This window comes from Zeus faber (genome assembly GCF_960531495.2).
Source record: "Zeus faber genome assembly, chromosome: 13".
In the NCBI taxonomy this organism is placed as follows: Eukaryota; Metazoa; Chordata; class Actinopteri; order Zeiformes; family Zeidae; genus Zeus; species Zeus faber.
The window spans coordinates 4318518-4340949 of NC_137198.1; the positions used below are offsets into that span (position 1 = coordinate 4318518).

Below are 22432 nucleotides of genomic sequence, written 5' to 3' on the forward strand. Positions count from 1 at the left end.
GCGGAAAATTATTATTCCTCTTATATTTTACGCGATGCCTCGCCAAATTACATTTGCGACCATGTTTTGTATTACTGTATAGCTATACAAGTTCGCCGCATGGGCTACACCTAGCAAGCTCGCTAGTTTCATGCTAATAACAAGGCAGGTATATCAGGCCCATTCAACTAGTGGCCCGCGGGCCAAGTGTAGCCCACGTATTCATGCAGACTGGTCCTTTGAATTGATTTGAAGCTGAGCAATCAACTGCAATTGCATTCATTTCAGAAATACATGTACTTAAAGTACCAACAACGACCATGAGCTTTTTTGGAGATTGATGAAGATAATTTGCAGAATATGAAGGCGGTTGCACTTTGCACTTAAATTTTCATTGTTTTACAAGTGTTGTTGAATTTGTCACTGGTAAGCGGGTAACGGGTTGAAAATCTGATCTTTTACCCCCAGAATCAGAATTTGTTTATTGGCGCAACTGCCTTTGCCATGGTAAAGTTGGTCTGTTGTAGTGCAGACAGAATGCATTGAAATAGAACTGAGGTATACCAAGTGATTTGGTGATTTACCTTTAAACCAAGTCTCTGCTCTATCAGGTTATTTGTTTGAAGTGCTAGCAAAACCAGTGTGGGTTGTAGAATAAACACAATCAATTTTTCTGATTAACAAGTGGACTCAAACACACTTTAGTTAAGTCTTAACTAAGCCTTAAGAAGTGTTGCTTTATGTAAACACCTAAACTGGCATCCCTTTCCTAAGACCAAGCACTTTGTTTCTTTAGTTTGTTGTCCCAGATGCAGCTGCATTAATAATTTCAGTATTCAGGTATAAGCGACTCATTTAGTGGTGAATGGTGTACCAACTCTCAGAGAAATAAGGTATGGCCTCTGGAGTCGACCGTTATACAGCAAACCTGTCATAACAGCATGAATAAAATATCAAATATTAAAATTACATTAAAATACACTTTACCTGTTTGGCTATCAGCCACAGCGGTGGACTCACTGAACAATGTGTGTTTTACTTCTATTATAAATAAGAATTATTTAAAGAACAGGTTCACGTTTTATGTCTAAAAACAAAAGCGTCTTTAAAAACATGAACTAAGCGGCCGCAGCCGAGTTCACCAGCATTTGGTTTGCTTCTGGTGTTATTTTCTCTGCCTTCTTGTGAATGTTCAAGTCCAGACATAGCACTAACACCCCCATGGCTCTCCCTTCTGGCCACAGCGTCTGTATATCAGCAGGTTAGAATTAGACTCTTCTCCTACTTGAACTCTGCCGGCATTCTGCTATGGCATCAAAGTATGTTGTTGCAAGAATGAGCTACGGCAGCCAAGAAAAATGACCATGTAGCTCTCAGTATTTCCACAGTGTTGATTCAATGTGTCAGAATCTGTTGTTAGGGCTGAAAAAGATCAGCTACTAAACTGATAGCTGGCAGCTAGGCAGCAGTTCTGCATACCTGTATAGTATATAATTAGGTTTGACACGCTTGATGCCTTACTATGGTTCAACCTGACTATTGATAATCCAGGGCAGTGTTTATGAACTGACTACATTTATATGTATTTGCATAAAATAGGGCTAATGTTTTTTTTTTTCTCCCCATTTACAGTAATGGCCTGAAATCCACCTATTTCCAAAATGGCTAGAGAGAGGAAGTGCATTCTATGTGAAATGGTCTGCAGCTCCAAGCAGGTAATTTAGCCGGATGTAGGCAGAACCATGTGTCAATGCTCCTGGCAGGCTAAGCAAGTCAACAAATACAAATCAGGGTGGGAGGTAGATTCAACTCATATATGGGGTTAGCAATACTTCATAGCACCATTCTTTGTTTCTAACCTATACCTAAATATACCATTGTTTACCTGTTGTACTTAGATTGATGGATTCACAAGCAAAATTGGTCGCTGAGTGGCGGCGGGGGTGGGGGAGGGGTACTAGTTGTTTCCTTTATGGAGGAACGTGGATGGGAGGGAGGGTTGAGTAGTAGAAATGAGGGCAACGTGAATCTTTATTTGTATAGCACCTTTCATACATAACATACAGTACAACTCAAAGTGCTTTACCTTAATAGACGGCAATCAAATAGTATAATTAAAAATCAAAATGCATTTGATTAAAATAAGTAACTATTATACTCAATTTCAGTTATCGTTTCAGACCTTGACGATCACGATCATACCTCAGGGAATCATTTTCAATCATTATTCCTCTTTGAGTTATTGGTCTGAAATTATTTGTCTTGAACTACTCCAAGCAATTCTCAAACAATTGTCAAAATAATAGTTAAGGCCCTTTTTATTACATGTGTGTCTCAAAGTGTCTCTGTTTTTCTGGGATAATTTGTGTTATGAATATATTAAATGTCATGTTTACTCTATATTCCTCAATAAAATCATTTAACAGGTGTTGCGCACTAGAACATGTTTTTTTGAGCTTTTACCTTAAATATACAACCGTTCTCTAATAACACTCACCAAACTGATCATAATATTAACGTTTCTTTGCAAATTATTTTTATTGTTATTTAAAATCGGCATTACAGACAAAAGATGCGGCTCAGCGCCACCACTGGTAAAAATCAACACAAAGCATGCAGGGAAGATGCTGATAGATGGAACTGGTACATTAAGTCAAGTTACACTTTATTTATAAAGCGCATTACATTAGAACTTTTATTGGCTCTCTATTTAACAATTTTAAAAAAATCAAGAAGAAAATAAGGACCAATCCCCATGAACTGCTCTGCACTGATAGAGTGGGGACTGTGGAACCATGTTCGATGTCACACCTTTCAGAATGAGTCCTCGATGGATACAGTGACAGCTTCTCCTCCTGCCCCCAACAACTAGTTGCACCTCTTCTCCCCAGACTCCAAATATAAAAGTATTTCATTTTGTCCGCTTATTGAACCATGAAAATGAAGGCAACATCGAAATAATGTTTTCCAAATATCTGATTGGTTGGTTTGCCAAGTCACGGAGACATGGCATATCCACCTGTGATTTAACAAAACCTAGTGACTGAGGGTAATGTAATGGTAGTAGAGATTTAATTTTATATCTTGGCAATTTATTACTTGCATTCAGTCAAAAGAGAACTAAAATAATATTCTTATTTAGTATTACTGTGGCTTAAGCTTCACATTTGATAAAAAAGGCCTACAAAACACTAAATTTAAACTGAATTATAAATTGTAAAGCTAGAAATTGGCAGAACAGCAAACATCTCTCACTGCATCTAGGGATGGGCTTGGTGCCCAGTGGGGCAGTTGTATTTTTAATGTGTGTCTGCATCACTTGTTTGCAGGAGATGGAAGAGCATATAAGGAGCATGTTACACCACAGAGAGCTGGAGAAGCTGAAGGGACGGTGAGTTCAGCGATTCAAACCGCTTGCACGTAAATTCATTTTGTCCGGCCAGTGGAGATGTGATCAAAAAATGCAAAATAAATGAAATACTGTATTTCACAATGTCGTGGTGAGCGGAGACCACAAACACAATTTCTTCCAATCCATTCATAACTACCAGCTATGGTTAATACCCCACATTACTACCTAACCAATCATAATTGATTATTGCTGCCGATGAATTCCACTTCTGATAAAGCATGAACCACGCTGCACATGCTTTCTTATTGAACTCATGACCGAGAGAAGCATTTAAAGGTCACAGCTTTGATTTTTGGAGCTTGGGCCAGTCGTGTCTTGATCACTGGGCACGTGTGCGTGTGGACACGTGTGCATAACTGTTATCTGCCAAACCCGCCGAGGACCAGCTGTCTCGTATATTTAGACACAATCTCCCCGGAACAACAGCCGCCTTGTCTCGTGACTCCCATGTAGATTACCCATGTATGTGTGACTTGTCAGTAACTTGGAAACATGTAGGTCACAGCATATAGATGTTTAGGATCCAGTAACGTTCCTTTTTTCTTTTTTAAAATGGGTAATTAAATAATTTTATTTTTAAATCAAATTTTCCAAGCAATCTTCCAAAACCAAAAATCGCATCCAGTGCTTCAGTAGATCCACACATGTTGTCAGCACTTTCTAACATACAACACAGTGGAACTGGGTGTATATTATATATATATATATATATATTTTGTGAATGCAAGGAAGATAAATAGCTGGCAAGGGTGCATCGAAACAAATTTCAATTGAATTATCTTTTTACAGACATCATTGCAGGGTGAATGTAATATATTTAAAATTGACATGTTCAGCTTTGGTGTAGTGTCTACAAAGTGTAGTGTCTTCCATCGTGTACATTAGCGAGTCCTTAAAACTGAAAACAGATGTTTCCAGTAGGCCATACTGAATGAGACTCGATTTTGGTCATAGCGAGGGTTTATGCTGAAATGCTATCGCTCCTTTGACTTCCAAGCAACAGTTCTTTTTTTCCCCCAAATTGTAAATGTTGAGACCATAATGGAAAATAAAAACTCTACTGCTGCAGAGTTGCACGAGTGTTCACCAAATGGCAACTTGCCATGACACAGTTTTTGAGGAGAAATTTGAAGCGCGGCCAGCAAAGTCACGTCCTCTCTCAGATCCGTGGCGTGACATACTCGGGAGAGGTTTTTAAGTGAGGATTATGTGCAGCTGCACTGGGCTCTGGTTACGCGGGCCCCGGGATTGGTCCACAGCATCGATGTGTTATGGTGAGCGTAATAACAGGTTGGCTTGGGTGGGGGGTTGGGTCCTGGCTCGCAGGGAGTCGTTCGAGGGGAAAAACCAGACTCGCTGTTCCGTAGAGCCTCAGTGTGCAGCGGACACCACCATGAGAACGTTCTAGGCCGGGGGCGCGTCCCAGCTCCGTGCTACGTGGCTTGTTGTGGCGGCTGTACGTCCGCGGCTCCATTAGCATGCTGCCCGGATGCAGCCCCAGCTCTCTCCGCTGCCCTCGCCCTGCCACCCATGGTCTCCTGAAGGACAAAGACAGGAAATAGATCAGGAAGTTCAAGCTCTTAATTTTAATTATTTTTTTGAAAACACGAGAAATTACAAGTTAGTTTACCTCCTGATCTATGAGATCTAGATATATATAGGATTACCAAAAATTTAAAGCTCTTTTTTTTTTTTTTTGTAAAGGATTGTTGAGTAATCTCCTCTCCTTGTTATATTTTGAGTTTTAAGTACCGTAAGGTAGAGCCTCGGCACTGCTCGAAGGCTCTGCAGGCTGATCAACCAGAACAAACGACATCGGAGCCATGCCCGAAGGAACCATTGAACACCCGCTGTGCCCTTCCCACCCCAGGGACTGCGGACACGAGTGCAACGTGTGCAGGGTGACGGTGGTGAGCCTCACAGACTACGCCAGCCACATCTCCGACCCCACGCACAAGCGGAATGTGGAGGCCGCTGAAGACAACATCATCGGGAACGACCAAGACTTGGAGTACTTTGATCAGACGCTGGTGGACTTGATCGAGAGGAGAAAGGAGATGATTCGGTAAGAAATTGAAGTTGCTATTAAGTTGCCACAGTATGAACATGTGTAAATTGTTAAGTAAAAATACGTCTATTTTGAATAGTTGAATAACAAAAAACACAGTGTGCGGTGGGAATTCTGTACAGTGGCAGAATACCTTGTTATTGAATAATAATTGCAGCTTGTTATGTTTTGGCTCGTGTTTGGAAGTTTCGATATTTTATTTCATTCACTGTGCAGCTTCTTCCATATCAACTTTCACATGACTTTAGTGGCCTACTTAACCAAGAAAACACCTGAGATGCTCCTAAACTGGTGACTATCACTATCTGTTGGCTATGTATAGTCACATGCTGCTGAGTGGAGCTCACGGGTCTCATTTAGCTGAGCTGCTCACATGGAGCAGAGAGGACAGAATCGTATGTCAGGACTTCGGCCTAAAATAAAAATGACTCCACACTCACTCACTCACTGAAAGTTCAGACATTGTCTGACTGAAGTCTGATGCCTGACTGATGCCCCCTTAGCGGGCGCATCAAAGATCAAGGGTGGGGTCGCGTGGTGACGCCTTCCATGTTCTGACATTTTCAGAAATAGATTTTTAACACATGTTGCCCAAAATTTTTACAAAATGTTCATATTTTACATTTAAAAGGGTCGGGTAATTTTCTGCAGCGTCCTTTTTAACAGGGAGTCTAAAATCAAAAAAACGTTACAATTTTTAACCTGCATGAGCCGATGGGCCAATCCAACACGTCTGAAATCTGTGCCCTGATCCTTTTGGAACAGTTGGTTACTCCCACGCTGCATCATGGTCTGTCACAGCTTCATTTATACGTAAAATGTCTTCGTAAGTGTAAAGGTTCCGAGTCCTCCTCAGAACCAAAAAAGAGTATTTGGCTATATCCTGATATTTACCTTAACTCTGGTTTTGAAATGAAATGGAAAAATGTGCTACTAATGACAAATATCGTTCTTATTATTTCCAAATTATTACTTCTAACTATGTCCCATAAATCACCAATGAATAGCTTCAATTTATTCTTCTTCTCCTTGAGAAGAGGTGAAAGAGATCACTATTTCAAATATCCAGATAAAGAAGCATCATCTGTTTGAAAGAGTCTCCTAACTTTGTTGTGCTGAGCACACATGACCAACCTCGATTCATCTTATCACCCAAGGAAAGTCTTGAGTGACTTCCAATCACAGGTTGGGAAAGTGTGAAATGTGTGGGGGCAATTGTGGGCGAAAGCTGTTGAGCAGCTGTCAGACGGTCACATGCCACAACTTGTCCCTCCCCATCGTCCCCCTGAGGTCAGTGTTGTAGGTCGGAGCGCGACCCAAGGCCTCACGCCTGCTAGCTTGACTGCAAGCGCTACAATTGCTATGCAGATTATCAGGGTTTTTTTCATGTTTTGTGAGGCTCAAATGACATTTCTATTTTTAAGTCGCTTTTCCATAGCCCTTCAAACTTGTAAGTGTTGACATCAGTGTGCAAAGTTGGCATTTCAATTGGAATCCTGTTTTTAAAGGAAATCCCTAAAAATACAGGAATTTTCCTTCGAGATAAGTTAATGTGGCTCTGGGTAACAGTTGTCAAACATAGCGGTAAATTGACCTTTCTGAACAAATATCCTGTTTTCACCAGAAAAGAGGAGGAGGCCGCCACCGCAAAGCAAGTGCGGGAGGAGGAGGATCAGAGGAGGAAGCGGGAGTTTCAGCAGAGGTTGAAAGAGGCAAAGGAGCGTTTCCAACTCGACGGTGGGAGGCGACAGCCCCCCAGGGGCTACGCCGGGTCTAGCTGCCAGGGTGCATGGAATGGGAACAACCCGTCTGGGCGCCGTGGAGGAGGGGCCTTCGCTGATTCCAGGCCCGGACAACACGGCAAGCAGGGAAAGAGTGCCACTTGGCACGCTCAGGAGCCCCCCGACCTCAGCAGCTGGCAGTCCGGAGAGTGGGCCGTCGGAAGCTCACATCGCGGGCAGAGAGGGGGCGACATCCAGTGGGATAAGGGCGCCTTCTCCGGCAGTCCGAGAGGTCGACATCCATGGCTGAGCAACCGAGGGAGCAGCAACGGTGTCTATGGCCGGAACAACATCCCCCAGTTCTCCAACCGGGCCCTCAGCCTCCTTGGGCCTCTTGCCAGCCAAGCATCCCCACAGACGTATTTCTCTCGTTCTTTAGGGCAGATTCCGAGTCAGTGCAAAAGTCAAGGGGGCCGACTGGGTGATGGCCATTACTACGGAGAGGGGCCCAGTGAGGAATGTATCTACGACGGCGACATAAGCCCAAAGACCTTCGGAAGCAATCCAAAGCTGGACAAGGCCTTTCGCTGGTCACCTTATCCTCCCACAAAGACTTTTGACCCTCTACCACAAAAAGAAACCCACACCAGCACCTCAGAGAGACACCTGGATGTGCCGACACCTCAGAAACAAGAAAAGGCACCAGATGCCAGCACCTTCAGCAGGCAGTCCCAGTTTGAGGAGAAAAGTAAACACGTGCACCCTTGCGGTGAAAGGAAGAAGCAGCAGCGCTCAAGCCGGAAGCACAGAGACAAAAGCAACAGCGGCAGCAGAAGTGGCAGCATGAACAGAGAAGGCCATAACACCACCTCCCCTGGCCCGTCCAAGCAGAAGGCAGATAAGCCGTCGGAGCAGAATGACAGGAAGCTGTCCATGATTTCCTGGTGCAAAGCCAAACTGAATACCCTCCCCACTCCGCAGCAAAAGCAGCCTAAGGCGGCCTCAAAGCAACACTCAAGATTTTCAACTGCTGGGCCGCTACAGTTGAGGCAGGAACAGAAACGGTCAGAAAAGATTCATAAATCCAAAGAGACAGTGTTGGAAATGAGGGGCTCGACTGATCTCTCTAGCGAAAATATTGCAGATGCAGCTCTTCATATTGCGGATGCGGCTCTTCATATAGTGGAGGAGCGGATAAAGGATGGAGTGGACAGCCAGGTCGGAGCAAACAAGGAAAATAACTGCAGCCAGGACAGTGTTATAGACCCTCTCCCCAACTTGATCAGAGTTTCTCCCTGTGGTGAGGAGAACATGGAGGTCGTGTCACCAGCAGACAGCAGCCAGATTCTCCAATCGGTGCAAGTCACCACCTCCAGCATTAGCGGCTCAGAGCTGGTGACCATGGGTGAGGGAGACCAGGAGGAGGGCAGTAGTAGAGCATCGGAGGCAGGCGGCCTGGAGGTCTCTGACGAGGCAGGCGGCCTGGAGGGCTCTGACGAGGCCGCGCAGGCTGGGGAGGATGCGCAAAATGCTTCTGGATCTGGCGCTCAGAGTCTCTCCAAGCTGGGCCTGCCTCCTGTGCTGAAACGCGACCTGACCAAACACATCAACTCCAAGGGCAAAACAGGAAGCCACGAGCCCAATCTGAACAGCGCCAGGCGTGTCCGGAACGTGAGCGAATCTCGGAAAGGCGAGACGGAAAAGGAATCGGGGCTTAAGCCGACAGTGCGGCAGCTTATCAGCTCCTCGGGGTCTCGCCGTAATGTGAACTGGGAGCAGGTGTACCAGGAGGTCAGGAAGAAGCAAGGGCAAGGGAAAGGAATGCCAAGGTATGTTCCTCCTTGAGGTCGTGAAACACAGGAATATGATAACTGTGATAAACCAGTGGATCAACTGCGATATATTGCAAGATAATGATCTCAAAAACTTCAAAAGTATGTCCACCACTTATGGGTTAAAAGTTATCTGTGGTCATAGTATTTGTTTAGTATAGTACTCTTTCAAAGCATGTGTAGTTGAGATGTTCTTTTCAAACTTTAAAGGTCAATGTGATGAATCTGAGAAGGTTGATAGATATCGACTGATATTTTTAGGAGTTAAAATCACAGTCCGTATCGGTCTTCAGATCTCTCTTCAAGTTAATATCGCAGACATTGCTTTTTTCCTCCAAATTATTTTTTCCCCCCCGTTTTATTATTTTAAGAAACCAGCATCCTTACTAACAACACAATTTTTCTGGACAGTGAAATACAGCAGTTATGTGCAGTACAACTTGTCCCTACTGGCATAATTGTTTGTTAACAGAGAAGGGCCACTAGAGGATCTCGGTCCCGTTTCTGGGTTTTGAAGTGTGTTGTGTCCTGCCATTCTGTAGGTTTGGGATAGAGATGGTTTCCTACGACCACGAGGAGCAATGCCAGGAGGAAGACGACGTGACCCTGCTGCAGGGTTTCCAGTGGGAGTCGCTAATGGACGGCACCCTACCAGTCACCACTCGCAAGCGCAGCTTATCAGAGAGCAGTGTCGCCCCCAGTCGCACTGGGTCTTCTCACAGTCTGTTCCCTCCCCACGTCTCCGGGGACGCTGTTAATGGAGAAAGTCTCAGTCAGCCAGAGATCTTCAGCCCAGAGCAGCTGGAAACAGTCTATAGCCCGAGCTCAGCGACAGCCCCGGGAAGCAGAACCAATCAACAGCCTGGTGAGGGAGTCCAGAAAGGCAGAGTCAAAGCCCTCCAGAGATCCGATTCTGCCTTAGGGGACAGCAGTTCAGGGACTGAGCTGTATGACGCCCAGGGACCAGGGAAGAAACGTAGGGCAGCTGGGGTAGGCATGCTGGGCAAGGAGGGAAAATGTATAGGAAATGGTGGTGGAAATGGCTCAATATCACATAGCCTCCAAGGCCACCACACTGCCTCCAAGGCCACCACACTGCCTCCAAGGCCACCACACTGCCTCCAAGGCCACCACACTGCCTCCAAGGCCACCACACTACCTCTAAGGCCACCACACTGCCTCTAAGGCCACCACACTGCCTCTAAGGCCACCACACTGCCTCCAAGGCCACCACACTGCCTCCAAGGCCACCACACTGCCTCCAAGGCCACCACACTACCTCTAAGGCCACCACACTGCCTCCAAGGCCACCACACTGCCTCCAAGGCCACCACACTGCCTCCAAGGCCACCACACTACCTCTAAGGCCACCACACTGCCTCCAAGGCCACCACACTGCCTCCAAGGCCACCACACTGCCTACAAAGGCCACCACACTGCCTCTAAGGCCACCACACTGCCTCTAAGGCCACCACACTGCCTCCAAGGCCACCACACTGCCTCCAAGGCCACCACACTGCCTCTAAGGCCACCACACTGCCTCTAAGGCCACCACACTGCCTCCAAGGCCACCACACTGCCTCCAAGGCCACCACACTGCCTCTAAGGCCACCACACTGCCTCCAAGGCCACCACACTGCCTCCAAGGCCACCACACTGCCTCCAAGGCCACCACACTACCTCTAAGGCCACCACACTGCCTCCAAGGCCACCACACTGCCTCCAAGGCCACCACACTGCCTACAAAGGCCACCACACTGCCTCTAAGGCCACCACACTGCCTCTAAGGCCACCACACTGCCTCCAAGGCCACCACACTGCCTCTAAGGCCACCACACTGCCTCCAAGGCCACCACACTGCCTCCAAGGCCACCACACTGCCTCTAAGGCCACCACACTGCCTCCAAGGCCACCACACTGACTCCAAGGCCACCACATTGCCTCTAAGGCCACCACACTACCTCGAAGGCCACCACACTGCATCTGTATAAACGTATTTCAATCAATAACTTTTGAATTTTGTGAAACACAAAAACTTGTTGACATCATGAAGCTCTGACACTGGTATAATTATTTTCTTTTAGGATATTCCAACACCAGAGATTCCCAGTTTGGAAAGAAAGAATAAAAGAATGAAGGTCAAATCCAAGAGAGGTTTGTAAAAACAATATTAGGATTTTTGGGTACAGGGGGCATGCAGTTTTTTTATAAAATGCAACCAAATGTAGCAGCGCTAAAGCCGCTGCTTTCCTGTGGCACTTCCTTCACCCTGTGTGTGTGTTTCTGGACGCCGCACAGAGCGTTTCCAGGTGGACCAGCTTTTGGCGGTGTCCCTGCGTGAGGAGGAGCTGAGTCACTCCCTGCAGACTGTGGACAACAACCTGATCCAGGCCCGGGCCACACTGCAGGCTGCCTACATGGAGGTGCAGCGCCTCATGGTGCTCAAGCAGCAGGTTGGTCCACGCAACAGGAAGGAATGATCAGCCGGCCTAAAATGTCGGTGCCAATCATTCACAACTGTTCACGGCACAACCTCACTGAACCGCTTCTGACTGTGCTTGAATTGCTGTCTGAACAATCTGACATGATTTAACATGTTGTTCTGTTTCTGTCCGTCAAATGTATTCAGTACATTTTTGTCTGACGGCTGTATTTTGGGTGAATGCTCCCTCAGGTCAGCACGGAGATGGGCACACTGAGAAACAAGAGGATTGAGCTGCTCAAAGGGATGCAAGGTAACAATGCCAGATGCCCATATTATACATTTTCTTCCACACTCACTAACCTCTTGGATGATTCACTGGTGTATCTGATAAGTGCAGTTTTGATGTAGTTGCCATGAAGTACCATGAAGTACATTCAATGTACTTCATGGCAACTTCAATTTAGATGAGACTTACATTAAAGGGGACCTATTATGCTAATTTTTACACATGTTAATATAGGTTTCTGATGTCCCCAAAACATGTTACTGAAAATACCACTCAGATGATGCATTCGAACCATTGTGACATACCTCTAAACCCGGACTGTTCCAAAACGGGCTGTTTTCTGTGTGTGTAGCTTTAATTGTGATGAGCAGCCGAGCCCCTAGTTCTGAGCCAAGGGGGTTTGAGCTTTACCTCAGGCTCTGTTTTATTTACTCCCTAAACTTTCACTGATTTCACCTTATCAGTCCACTGCGATCTGTTTCTGAACCAATTTGAGGTGAGAAAAAATCAACCCAGTTGCTGAATCTTCACTCATATTAGATCTACAAGGCCTCTTTTAAGAGTTAGCTCCGGCTTTGGTTGCCGTACTGCAGACTTGTGTGAGACAGATGCCGCACGGCGACGCACCGGGACTCAGACGCAGGGGTCTTTTGTTTCATGTAGAAGAAATCCTGGGCGAGCTGACGTCAGCTCAGGCGGAGTAGAAAAAACCTTTGGGAACGGAGCGTTCAGAGCGTTTTGGTCACAGTGATTACTTTGTCGTTAGTTTACTATTATTTTAGTTTTCATCATTTGACACTTAAGTCTGATATGAACATCCACGTTGTAGCATCATATACAGAAAATAAGAAAAAGCATAATCGGTCCCCGATACGCTCCCCTACACAAAGCAGTTCTTAGGTGGGCAACACCGCCATTTATGTTATGTCGCCCCCTTTCTTTACTTTTTTTATTTTCTATTTTTAATTCATGGATTAATGTTATTCATGTTTATTTATGTTCCTTTGCCTGTTAAATTCATGATCTGAGGACTCTGCTTTTATTTATCCGTCAAAACACTTTCACTGTTTTTAAAGGTGCTGTATAAATAAAGCTATTAGTATTATTATTATTGGACACAAGACAAAACAGAACTATTCCAGCCAGAAGATGAGTTTAGAAAAATAAAAAAAACAATGACTATTTTCAGTTTGTTTGTGGAGGTGTTCATACCCTGTAAGCCCCCAGAGCAAACTATTCACTTGTTGTGTCTATCACAGCCGATCACCTGTGGGAGGTTTTGAGGTTCACTTCTGCTGTACTACTGTGGTTTCCTCCCAGGTGGTTTTGAAGATGCCGCTCAGCCCAAAGTGAAGGATGAAGCGAGGGATTCAGCAGAATTCCAGACAAACACTGCCACAAACGCTGACCTCCCCCACCCCTGCCAAGCCAGCCAGCCCCCCCGCGGTGGCTCCCCTCCCCCCGCCAGGCTTCCCACTCCCCATGTGGTGGTCAAGCACGAGCCTCTTTCCCCCGTCCACATCAGCCCAGAGCCGGTGGAGAATCACGTCGCCTTTCCGCGCAGCACCACCCCCAAGCTGCCAGCCCCCCCGCACGAAGCCTCCCACCCAGGTATCACCATTCCACCCGTCGGATGAATCTGTTTTCTGTTTGCAGCTTTCTATGCACAAAACCCAAACGATACAATAAGCCGTTAAGATATCACAAAATTATGTTGTTAATATCGCCCACCCGGGCTCTACTCATTTATTCATTTATAAGTTATTTTTTCCTTCTTATTCTCTATACCAAGTGATTTTTTTTTCTCTTCGTCTAACCAAAATGTGAAATCAATCAGGCACAAACTGCTGCAATTTTCTCTAAATCCATTTGTCACTAGATTCATTGTAGTCTCTCAAATAATTTACAGACGCGGGCCACAGCAGCCAGATGTGGACTGAAAGGAGGCCTGAGCTTTGCCAAGCAGAGCCCCGGCAGGAAGTGCACCTGGTCGAGAGGGCGGTGCAAACCAGCAGGGACTGTCCGGCCTCTCCGCCCGACTCCAAGCTCCACCTGGAGCAGCTCACTGGCAGCCGGAGGAGCTCTGAAGCTGCAAGCCTCACCGATGCCCCCGCCGCCCCGACCCTGCCCCCCTCCCCGTCCGAGCTGAGGGGCGGTAAGCGCGTGAGGAGACTGAAGAAGAGGAGGGCGTTGAAAAAAGCCCAGGGATCGGAGCAGCCCGCCACCAGTGACACAGAGGTGGAGGAAGACGTCCTGAGGCAGAGGAGGATTCAACCCCGCAGGAGGCCCAGCGGCGGCTCGCAGGCCAGCGCCTCCTCCCCTCCGACCGCCTTGGAGGACGAGGAAGCGGGCGGGACGGGGCTGCGGGCCCCTCGGGAGGAGGACCTGGACTCCCCGCTGGAGATGGTGGAGCTCTCCCTGACTGCCCCCTCCGAGGTGGTGAACATCGACACCTCGGAGCCGGAGGAAGCCATGGAGGTCACCGTGTCCTGTCAGCAGCCCCAGACGGACGCTCCGCCTCCATCGGACTGCTCTGGTGCGGAACCGCACAGCCTGGCGTGCAACGAGGTCACCTCAACCAGCGATATGGAGGTCTCCTCTGCCGCCAGGCCCTGCCAGAGGTAAAAGGAAGGATCAGATTATTATTATTTTTTTAGTCTGTAATTCAAAATGGTACAAGTAGTCCAGCCCTGTAAATATGCCGTCTAGACGACCTCAACTATATAATACTGTACTATCAAAAAATATATACGTTTGAAGTGAAGATGTTAAAGGTCACTTTGCAACAGGCAGAACAAAGAAAGTCATGATAAAATGGATGCTGCCAATGCAGGATCAAATGGTGGAGCCCGGGACTGTGCACAGCGAGGCTACGTAAAAACAGAAGGGAGCTCTGAGATTCTCATAGTGATGTCTTTCCAAACCCCCCCCCCCCCCCCCCAGGGATGTGCAGATGCCCCTTGAATCAGCCAAGACGTTGAAGATGTCATCAGGTAAGAAAAGCTCTCTCGTTCACACCAGACTGCAAAGGTCACATTTCATTATTTGCTTTCATTGAGGTTTGAGCAGGCAGCAGAACTTGGGGTCATTTCATTTTTCAGTGTTTTCTGTTTTTTAGGAAATGTATTTTTCTCAAAATGGTTCGTTCAGACGAAACAATTACATGGTGTTGTATTTAAAGGGTGACATTTTTATAATATCTGCACGGCCGATTGTCATTATTCTGCATTTTAGCCATTGCTCTGTGATACTCGAAATTTGAATTTCCAGGCAAATGTAAAATGATCTCAAACCCTCAAGCACCTTAAATGAGGGTTCCTGTATCGTGTCCGTGTTAAAACAGCCCCCCGTGCTCCCAAATTACTTTTTATGGGCAAGATATTCATAGAGCCAGCAGCTGGCTTCCAGGATCATGTATGAGCCTCGGTGTATATTTACCCTGCTGCTCGCAGAGACGTGGAGACTGTCATCCAAATAAAACAACTAAAAACACACCGTTTTTAGTTGTTTTATTTGGAGGAGCGGGGCAGGAGTTCCTCCATGCGCCTGTGCACGCCCCCCGAATATCTGCATTGAATGGCCGAATCCATACAATTTATTTTTCCTTTTCTTTTACCATGCAACAAACTTTTTTTTTAATTGCTAATTTATAATTTGTTTTTTTATAATATTTTCTTCACTGTTTAAATGATCGGTCAAGATTCTTATTGTCGGTTAACAGTTAAACTGTTAATTATTATCATCCCTATATATGTATATACACAGTATTAGTGTTATTAGTGGTGGTGTTAATGTTGTGGCTGATCGGTGTATATATACAATATTGGACGACACGACACTAGTCAGGGTTTATTCTTTTTACAGTTAGGAAGTTGTGTATGAGGGAATAAAAGTCTTTATGTCTTCTTTTCAGTTTTACTAATAATAGGCCCTCGACCATGTGACCATAAGTCATTAAGATAGTTTTAAATTTAATTTCTGAATTGAATGGCAGCGTAAACATTTATGTATTTTGTATTTATTCATGTATTTATTTTTGTCAAAATCATTCCAACTCTGCATTGTAAAACCCTAAACTTGGCGCTGAAGCGAATTCACTATCACAGAGCTCTGACCCCGCCGTGTTTTTACACAATACCGCTCTGGAACCTAATATATAGTACTTAAACGCAATATTTACCTGCAATACAAAAATAATCGGGGACACTTTGTGCAAAAATGTTTGTGTCAGACGTGTCGTCGGGCCCCGGTGAGGATGAAGTGCCCACTGAGGGTGCGTTCGAGGGCCACTCGGAGGCCGTGAACGGCATGCAGATCCACAAGGGGCTCCTCTACACCTGCTCTGGGGACCGCACCGTCAGGGCCTTCAACCTGGTGGTGAGTCACAAACACCGCGCTTGCTTCTCCTCATTTAAAAACGTGATATTAGACTCATGTTATTATCCCAGATATAATATGTGACACTACAACATGTGCTCCACCCTGTTGACAACCCCCCGTCTCACAACTCCTTCAACCTGTCTCACTTTTCGCAGAATCACAAATGCGTGTCTGTGTTCGAGGGCCACACCTCCAAGGTGAACTGTCTGCTGGTGTCGGCTTTGCCGGGCCTGCCCCACCGCCTCTACTCGGGGTCCAGCGACCAGACCATCCGCTGCTACAGCCTGAAGGTCAGGGGGCGCGCACCGTCTGAGCCAACGGGAGGAGGTGGCGGCGAGGGAACGAGTCGGTGGCTTCGTAAAATGAGTCGCTTAAAATGTGTGTATTGAATGGAGTGTCGTGTCGTGTCTCCTGGTTCAGACTCGGCTGCTTGAGCAGCAGATCTCGCTGCCGGACCGAGTGCTCTGCCTCCACAGCCGCTGGAAGGTTCTGTACGCCGGCCTGGCCAACGGCACGGTGGTCACCTTCAACCTCAAGGTAACCAAAAGAAACAAAAAAAAAAACAAAACAAGAACTAATCTGTTTTTACTCACCGTTGGATTAAAGAGTCACCCGTGAGTTTGCTAAGAGAGAAGGATGAAATCAGCGTTTTAAGAAAACATCGCAGCATTTTAGGAAAGGTGCTGAAAATGCAAATAATGGATATTGCTCAGAAGGTCAGAACAATGTGAGTGTCTGGTAACGCGCCGGGCGGCTGCGTGTTCCAGAACAACCGGCAGCTGGATGTGTTCGAGTGCCACGGGCCCCGGGCGGTGAGCTGCCTGGCCTCGGCGCAGGAAGGGGCCCGGAAGGTTCTCCTGGTAGGCTCCTACGACAGCACCATCAGCGTGAGGGACGGGCGCAGCGGGCTCCTGCTGCGCACCCTGCAGGGCCACACCAAGACGGTGCTCTGCATGAAGGTAAGCCCGGGCTGGAGGGGGGCGGGATTCTAAAACACCCGTGTGGAAAACTGACGTAGAGTATGTTGTCTATGTTGTATGTAAGTTGTCTAGCTGTCTCACTTTTTATTGGTTCTGTTGTTTCTTCCTTTTTATCTTCAGTCCTCTAGTAATTGACTGTTTTCATACATTCATAGAACTGGTGACTTCAATTTGTATTCATGCAAAAATAATAGAAAATAAATATAATAAAACAAAAAAAACGACAATATTTAAAGCCAATACCCAAAGTGATGAGTAGGTGCTTCTCAAAGTGAGTGTTTTATTTTTTGATGTCATGTTGAGTTTGAAAATAATAAACACACAGGGTCTTAAGTCACCGATCGCACTTTTATTGTTGCTCTACTTTATCCGCAAGTATCCAAGAGTGAGTACTTAGTACTCAGCCAGATAAAGTTGTATCTTTATTAACCTTTTTATGATTATTTTATTATAATATTTTATTATTATAAATTATTATATTACTTTTTAATAATTATATTTTTTATTATTATTATTTATTATTTATTTATTTCATACTACCAGACTACTGTATAAGTACTTTACACACTATTGAACTTATTTCCCTTCATTTCCTTGTTTGTTGTTTGGCAGGTGGTAAACGACCTGGTGTTCAGTGGCTCTAGTGACCAGTCCGTCCACGCCCACAACATCCACGTGAGTAGAGTTTGAATCCCCTGCCTCGACGTGGTGTTTTAACTCTTTGAGATGGGAGTTGACAAACACACGCTCTCTGTGCCGCGCCGCAGACCGGAGAGCTGGTGAGGATCTACAAGGGCCACAGCCACGCCGTCACCGTGGTGGCCATCTTGGGGAAGGTGATGGTGACCGCCAGCCTGGACAAGCTGGTCCGCGTCTACGAGCTCCAGGTCCGTAGCTTCTTCTATGGAAATGAGAAAAAAAAATAAACGTCAGGAACTTCCAGCCGCACGTCGTGTGTGAACGCTGCTGTACGAATAAAGTTTTTTTTTCTTTTATTGCGACATTGAACTTTATCGATCCTCTGTCGGGGAAATGAGGGCGGATCAGAGGAGGGGGCGTCCAGGGCTGCTGCTTACTGCCGAAGTTATCACGTCAAATAAATTGCAAGGAAAATCTGTGTTTCTAACTTATTATAATGATTGTTAAACTGACCCTCGTGTCAGCATCGCTCCTTTTTTCACCGCTTCACCACCTTAAAAACAAGCTGCTTTGATAGACATCTGCAATATGTCAAGTGCTGGCGGATGATGTTTCAAAGGGCGTGTCCCCTCCTCCTCCCCCTCCCCCCTCCTCCACAGTCACATGACCGGCTGCAGGTGTACGGCGGACACCGGGACATGGTGATGTGCATGAGCGTCCACAAGAGCATGGTGAGCGTCCTCGTACTCGCCGTCCCGTGGCGCAGGTTGACAAAAGCCGCTCGGCTCAGCTCTGTCTCTCTCTCGCCGCAGATCTACACCGGCTGCTACGACGGCAGCGTCCAGGCCACCAAGCTCAACCTGATGCAGAACTACCGCTGTTCGGTAAGACCCCGCCCCTCCCCCCTCCCCGGGTACGGAGCCCGTGCTCGTGCGGCGGGGCCGCTCGGCGCGGCCCCCGGAAGTTACCCGGTTCCGCCGTGTTGATTGTCCCCTCCCCTGACAGTGGCACGGCTGCTCGCTGATCTTCGGCGTGGTGGAGCACCTGCAGCAGCACCTGCTGGACGCCCACGCCAGCCCCGGCTTCCAGACGCTCAAGTGCCGCTGGAAAAACTGCGACGAGTTCTTCCGCAGCGGCTCCAAGCAGGTGAGGCCCCCCTCGGGGGGGTTGTTTTCCGTCAAAGCGGCGATCCCGTTGGCCAGGCGCTCGCCCCTCCGTCGATTCGTTTTTGGTCTTCGTCACCCGAGGTGCCGGGGATATGTTGATCCGTACCGACGGTTGACCGACCGCGCCCGGCGGCGCCACTTTACCACCTTGCGCGGCGCATTACGGATTCGACGAAGGCGGCGTCGTGCGGCCGCGACACGTTTGGTGTGAAAACAAAACTGCCGCGTTGGTAAAAACATTGCAGATAGTTTCCATCTCGACTTTGCGCGGAGCAAGTCACGCCGTTCACTTTCCCCGCATGACTTGAACGCACCGTGATGCATTTAGAGCCTCCGTGTTAACGCCGGACTCTGTTCCGTTCAACTTATAAAACAAGTTTTAACTCAATTTAACGCGGCTTCTCGCCAATAATCTCACCACGCCCGCTTCATCCTGTTCGCCACGCCCGCTTCATCCTGTTCGCCACGCCCGCTTCATCCTGTTCGCCACGCCCGCTTCATCCTGTTCGCCACGCCCGCTTCATCCTGTTGCCACGCCCGTTTCATCCTGTTCGCAACGCCCGATACATCCTGTTTGCCACGCCCGTTTCATCCTGTTCGCCACGCCCGCTTCATCCTGTTCGCCACGCCCGATTCATCCTGTTCGCCACGCCCGCTTCAGTGTGTTCGCCACGCCTGCTTCTCTCTTTTTCCCGGGGAAAAGGGGCGGAGCCTGCCACCAAAAAAAACGGAGACGGCGCGTGGAGGAGCGCTCGCCTAATGCCAAAACGTTGAACGGCTGTTTATCAAAAAGTGCCCGATAAATAAAGTATTAAAATTGGGATCCCCCCCCCATTCCCCAAAATCATCTTCCGGATTGCCACTTTAATGTGTTTGTTTGTTTGTTTGTTTGTTTGTTTGTTTGTTTGTTTGTTTCCAGGGGATGTTGACGCACATGCAGAAACACGCAGAGGAAGCCGCCAAGTCAGAGCCGTGAGGGTCGGAGGGAAACGCCCAATTTCCCATTTCCACCACCCCCACCCTCCTTTATATCTAACACCCCCCCCACCCGTTTACCTCCCATATTGGGGGGAGTCGGGATCTCTTCTCAGGCCCCCGCACCCGGCAGCTCTCTTGAGGGGGCGGGGCCTGTCGACTCCATCCACGACGACGCCGTTGGAATCCAACCACGTCCCTAGAAGCTGACGGAGGAGGCCGCGCACGGTTCCTTTGTTTTAACTGACATCCGCCGGGCGCCCCCCCCCTCCTCCTCCTCTTCTTCTTCTTCTTCTTCTTCTTCGACCATGAAGGATTCAGTTCTTCTTTTCTCAACTGACCAATAAGACAAAGAAACACAAGACTGTACGTTTTATTTTTTTTATTTTTTTGTTTTCCAACGAAGGAACTCGGACGTCGCCGGTGGTGGACGGGCTGCGCCGCTCCCTCGCTCGCTCTCTCTCTCTTTTTTAGAAGGCCGTTCTGCTCGGGCGTGGCATGGGTGGAGAGGTGGTTTTATCGTTGCCGTGAGGGTGTGCAGTTGTGATGTGCCATTTTTGAGCAACTCTTTTCTTCTGCTGAGCTTCGTTTGCCTTTCCCGCGCCGGCGTTTTGGTTTTTGTTTTGACGGGGTGGTTTTTCGAGGGCGTTTCCTTGGCTTTTTAAAACCAAAACTCTTTTGTTTTGGAAACCTTGGTGCGGCTAGCGCTCAGGAATCCTATTTGCCGTTTTGAGTTGCTCGGCGATAATTAAGGTGTTTACGGGACAGTGGTGGCGTGGTGTGACTTGATCTGAGTTTGCCATTTGAAGATTACATTTGCAGTGATTGAGCAGCGAGACGTGTGTATGTGCCTTTTAAAACGTGGGAACGTGTGTGTGTGTGTGTGTGTGTGTGTGTGTGTGTGCGTGCGTGTGCGTGCATTTTTTTCCTCCTCGTCGACGGACACACGAGGAGCTTAACTGCGTTGGTTTCATGCCGGGTGTGTTCTGGTGTTCTGCCACACGGAGAGAATTTCCTCCTTTTGAACTCGACTTTATTTTTATTTTTTAATTTAAATACGGAGCGTCGAGCAGAGTCGGCGGGAGCTCTTTCCTCCGCCCGACGGTGCAGGTTTGCTTTTTTTTTTTTTTTTTTTTTTTTTTTAAAAGGGGTGCGGAGGATGTTGACCGGAGGCGACCAAGGGAAGTGAACGAGGGACAGAACGAGGCCTGATCTCCCATGCCACACCTCACACCTTCCAGATGTTTCAACGCAAACACTTAGTTTAGTTTCCCCTCCAGAGCGCACATCTTTGAATGAAAGCACAACACATTGTTTTCAGTCGGTTTTAATGAACGTGACAGCTGAGCGGATGCTCTCTCGGTATACTTGGTGCGGTGGTAGCTCTGGAGTCGTACCTCGTGCTCAGGGGTGGAGCGCCGCTCCTCAGAGCCGCCATCTTGCTTTAAGCGTTCTACGGACGCACCTTATCTTGGCTGTTGTAGGAGGCTGAGGACGGCATGCTGCAGACCTCTCACCTGGCGTTCCTGAGTTTCTTCAGTTGTTTTTTTTTTTGTTGTTGTTTTGACTAAAATTGTGAACTTGTAAGAGATTTTTTTAAAAGACATTTCAATCCAAACTGTTAAAATAATTAAAAATAAAAACTGTTGCAACATCACCAAGCAGCTTGTCCTGTCGTTTGGTTGGAGTGAGCCATATTTCTTTTGCCCCCGTCGTTTGGGATCAGGGCAGATATTATAAGCCCAAATATGGATTATCATACAATAAGAGACACACTGTACTGCTCAAGATCAAAACTACTGCTAAAGCAGTCAATCCAAGAACTACATGATTATTTATTAGGTTAAAATCATTTAAAAATGCAGTACACTCATTTGACCAAAGCTTCAATAGAAAGAAAGAAAAAGAAAAAAAAAAAAAACCCAACAAAAAAGCTGAAGTCCAATTTTTTTAACCCATTGGCCTTATTCACAACTCCATCTCAGAACCTCGGGCTTTTGTTTTCCTGCAGGTCTGACGTCTCGCTTTCTCAGCAGGGTCTGGAATCATCCCTCCATACACAGCGCTGGAAGACTGGTGGACTGAACAGTTGTCAAAGAGTTTTTAAACAGGGGCGGGGGCGGGGCTCCAACGGACAGTCGCCCGCTACTCCTCAGGTAGATCCGCGGTCCACCTCAGCGCCCCCCTAGCGGTTGGACTGTATCAGGAAGTCCTCGAAGCAGTTCGTCTTCTGCCTTCTACTGGGAGCACGCCGGCACCAAGACAGTGTATGATTTTTTTTTTTTTTTACCCAATTCTAAATGTTGAAAAGGTAACACGACAGGAGGATGGGAGGGCGGGGTGGCCAAGCAGATCTTACTCATTGAAATGAAAACAGGAGAGCACTACAGAGATTGATAACTTATTGATAATCCGATCAACAGAGCCGGCGGCGCTGCGAGGTATCGTGACAGGGAAAGAAAAAAAAAAAAAAAAAAAAGGAGGTGGTGTGTGTGTGTGTGTTTCGATGCCTGAGAAAAGTAATGCGGTACAACTGTTTTGGGAATGGTGTGTATATTTAAAAAAAAAA

At 47.1% G+C, this 22432-nt stretch overlaps 1 protein-coding gene across 1 annotated transcript; it reads left to right on the forward strand.

The window, feature by feature from the left end:
* Nucleotides 1-1608: 1608 nt before the first annotated feature.
* znf106a (zinc finger protein 106a) lies at nt 1609-21524 on the forward strand. Its single transcript, XM_080012195.1, has 21 exons — nt 1609-1694; nt 3309-3370; nt 5262-5456; nt 7084-9009; nt 9555-10002; nt 11097-11166; nt 11311-11465; nt 11687-11747; nt 13044-13334; nt 13633-14344; nt 14667-14716; nt 15955-16100; nt 16259-16393; nt 16524-16640; nt 16871-17062; nt 17696-17758; nt 17851-17970; nt 18382-18453; nt 18535-18606; nt 18728-18868; nt 19808-21524. Exons 1-21 carry the CDS (start codon nt 1641-1643, stop codon nt 19862-19864), a joined length of 5139 nt encoding a protein of 1712 aa, XP_079868321.1. The 5' UTR covers nt 1609-1640; the 3' UTR covers nt 19865-21524.
* The last annotated feature ends 908 nt before the right edge of the window (nt 21525-22432 follow it).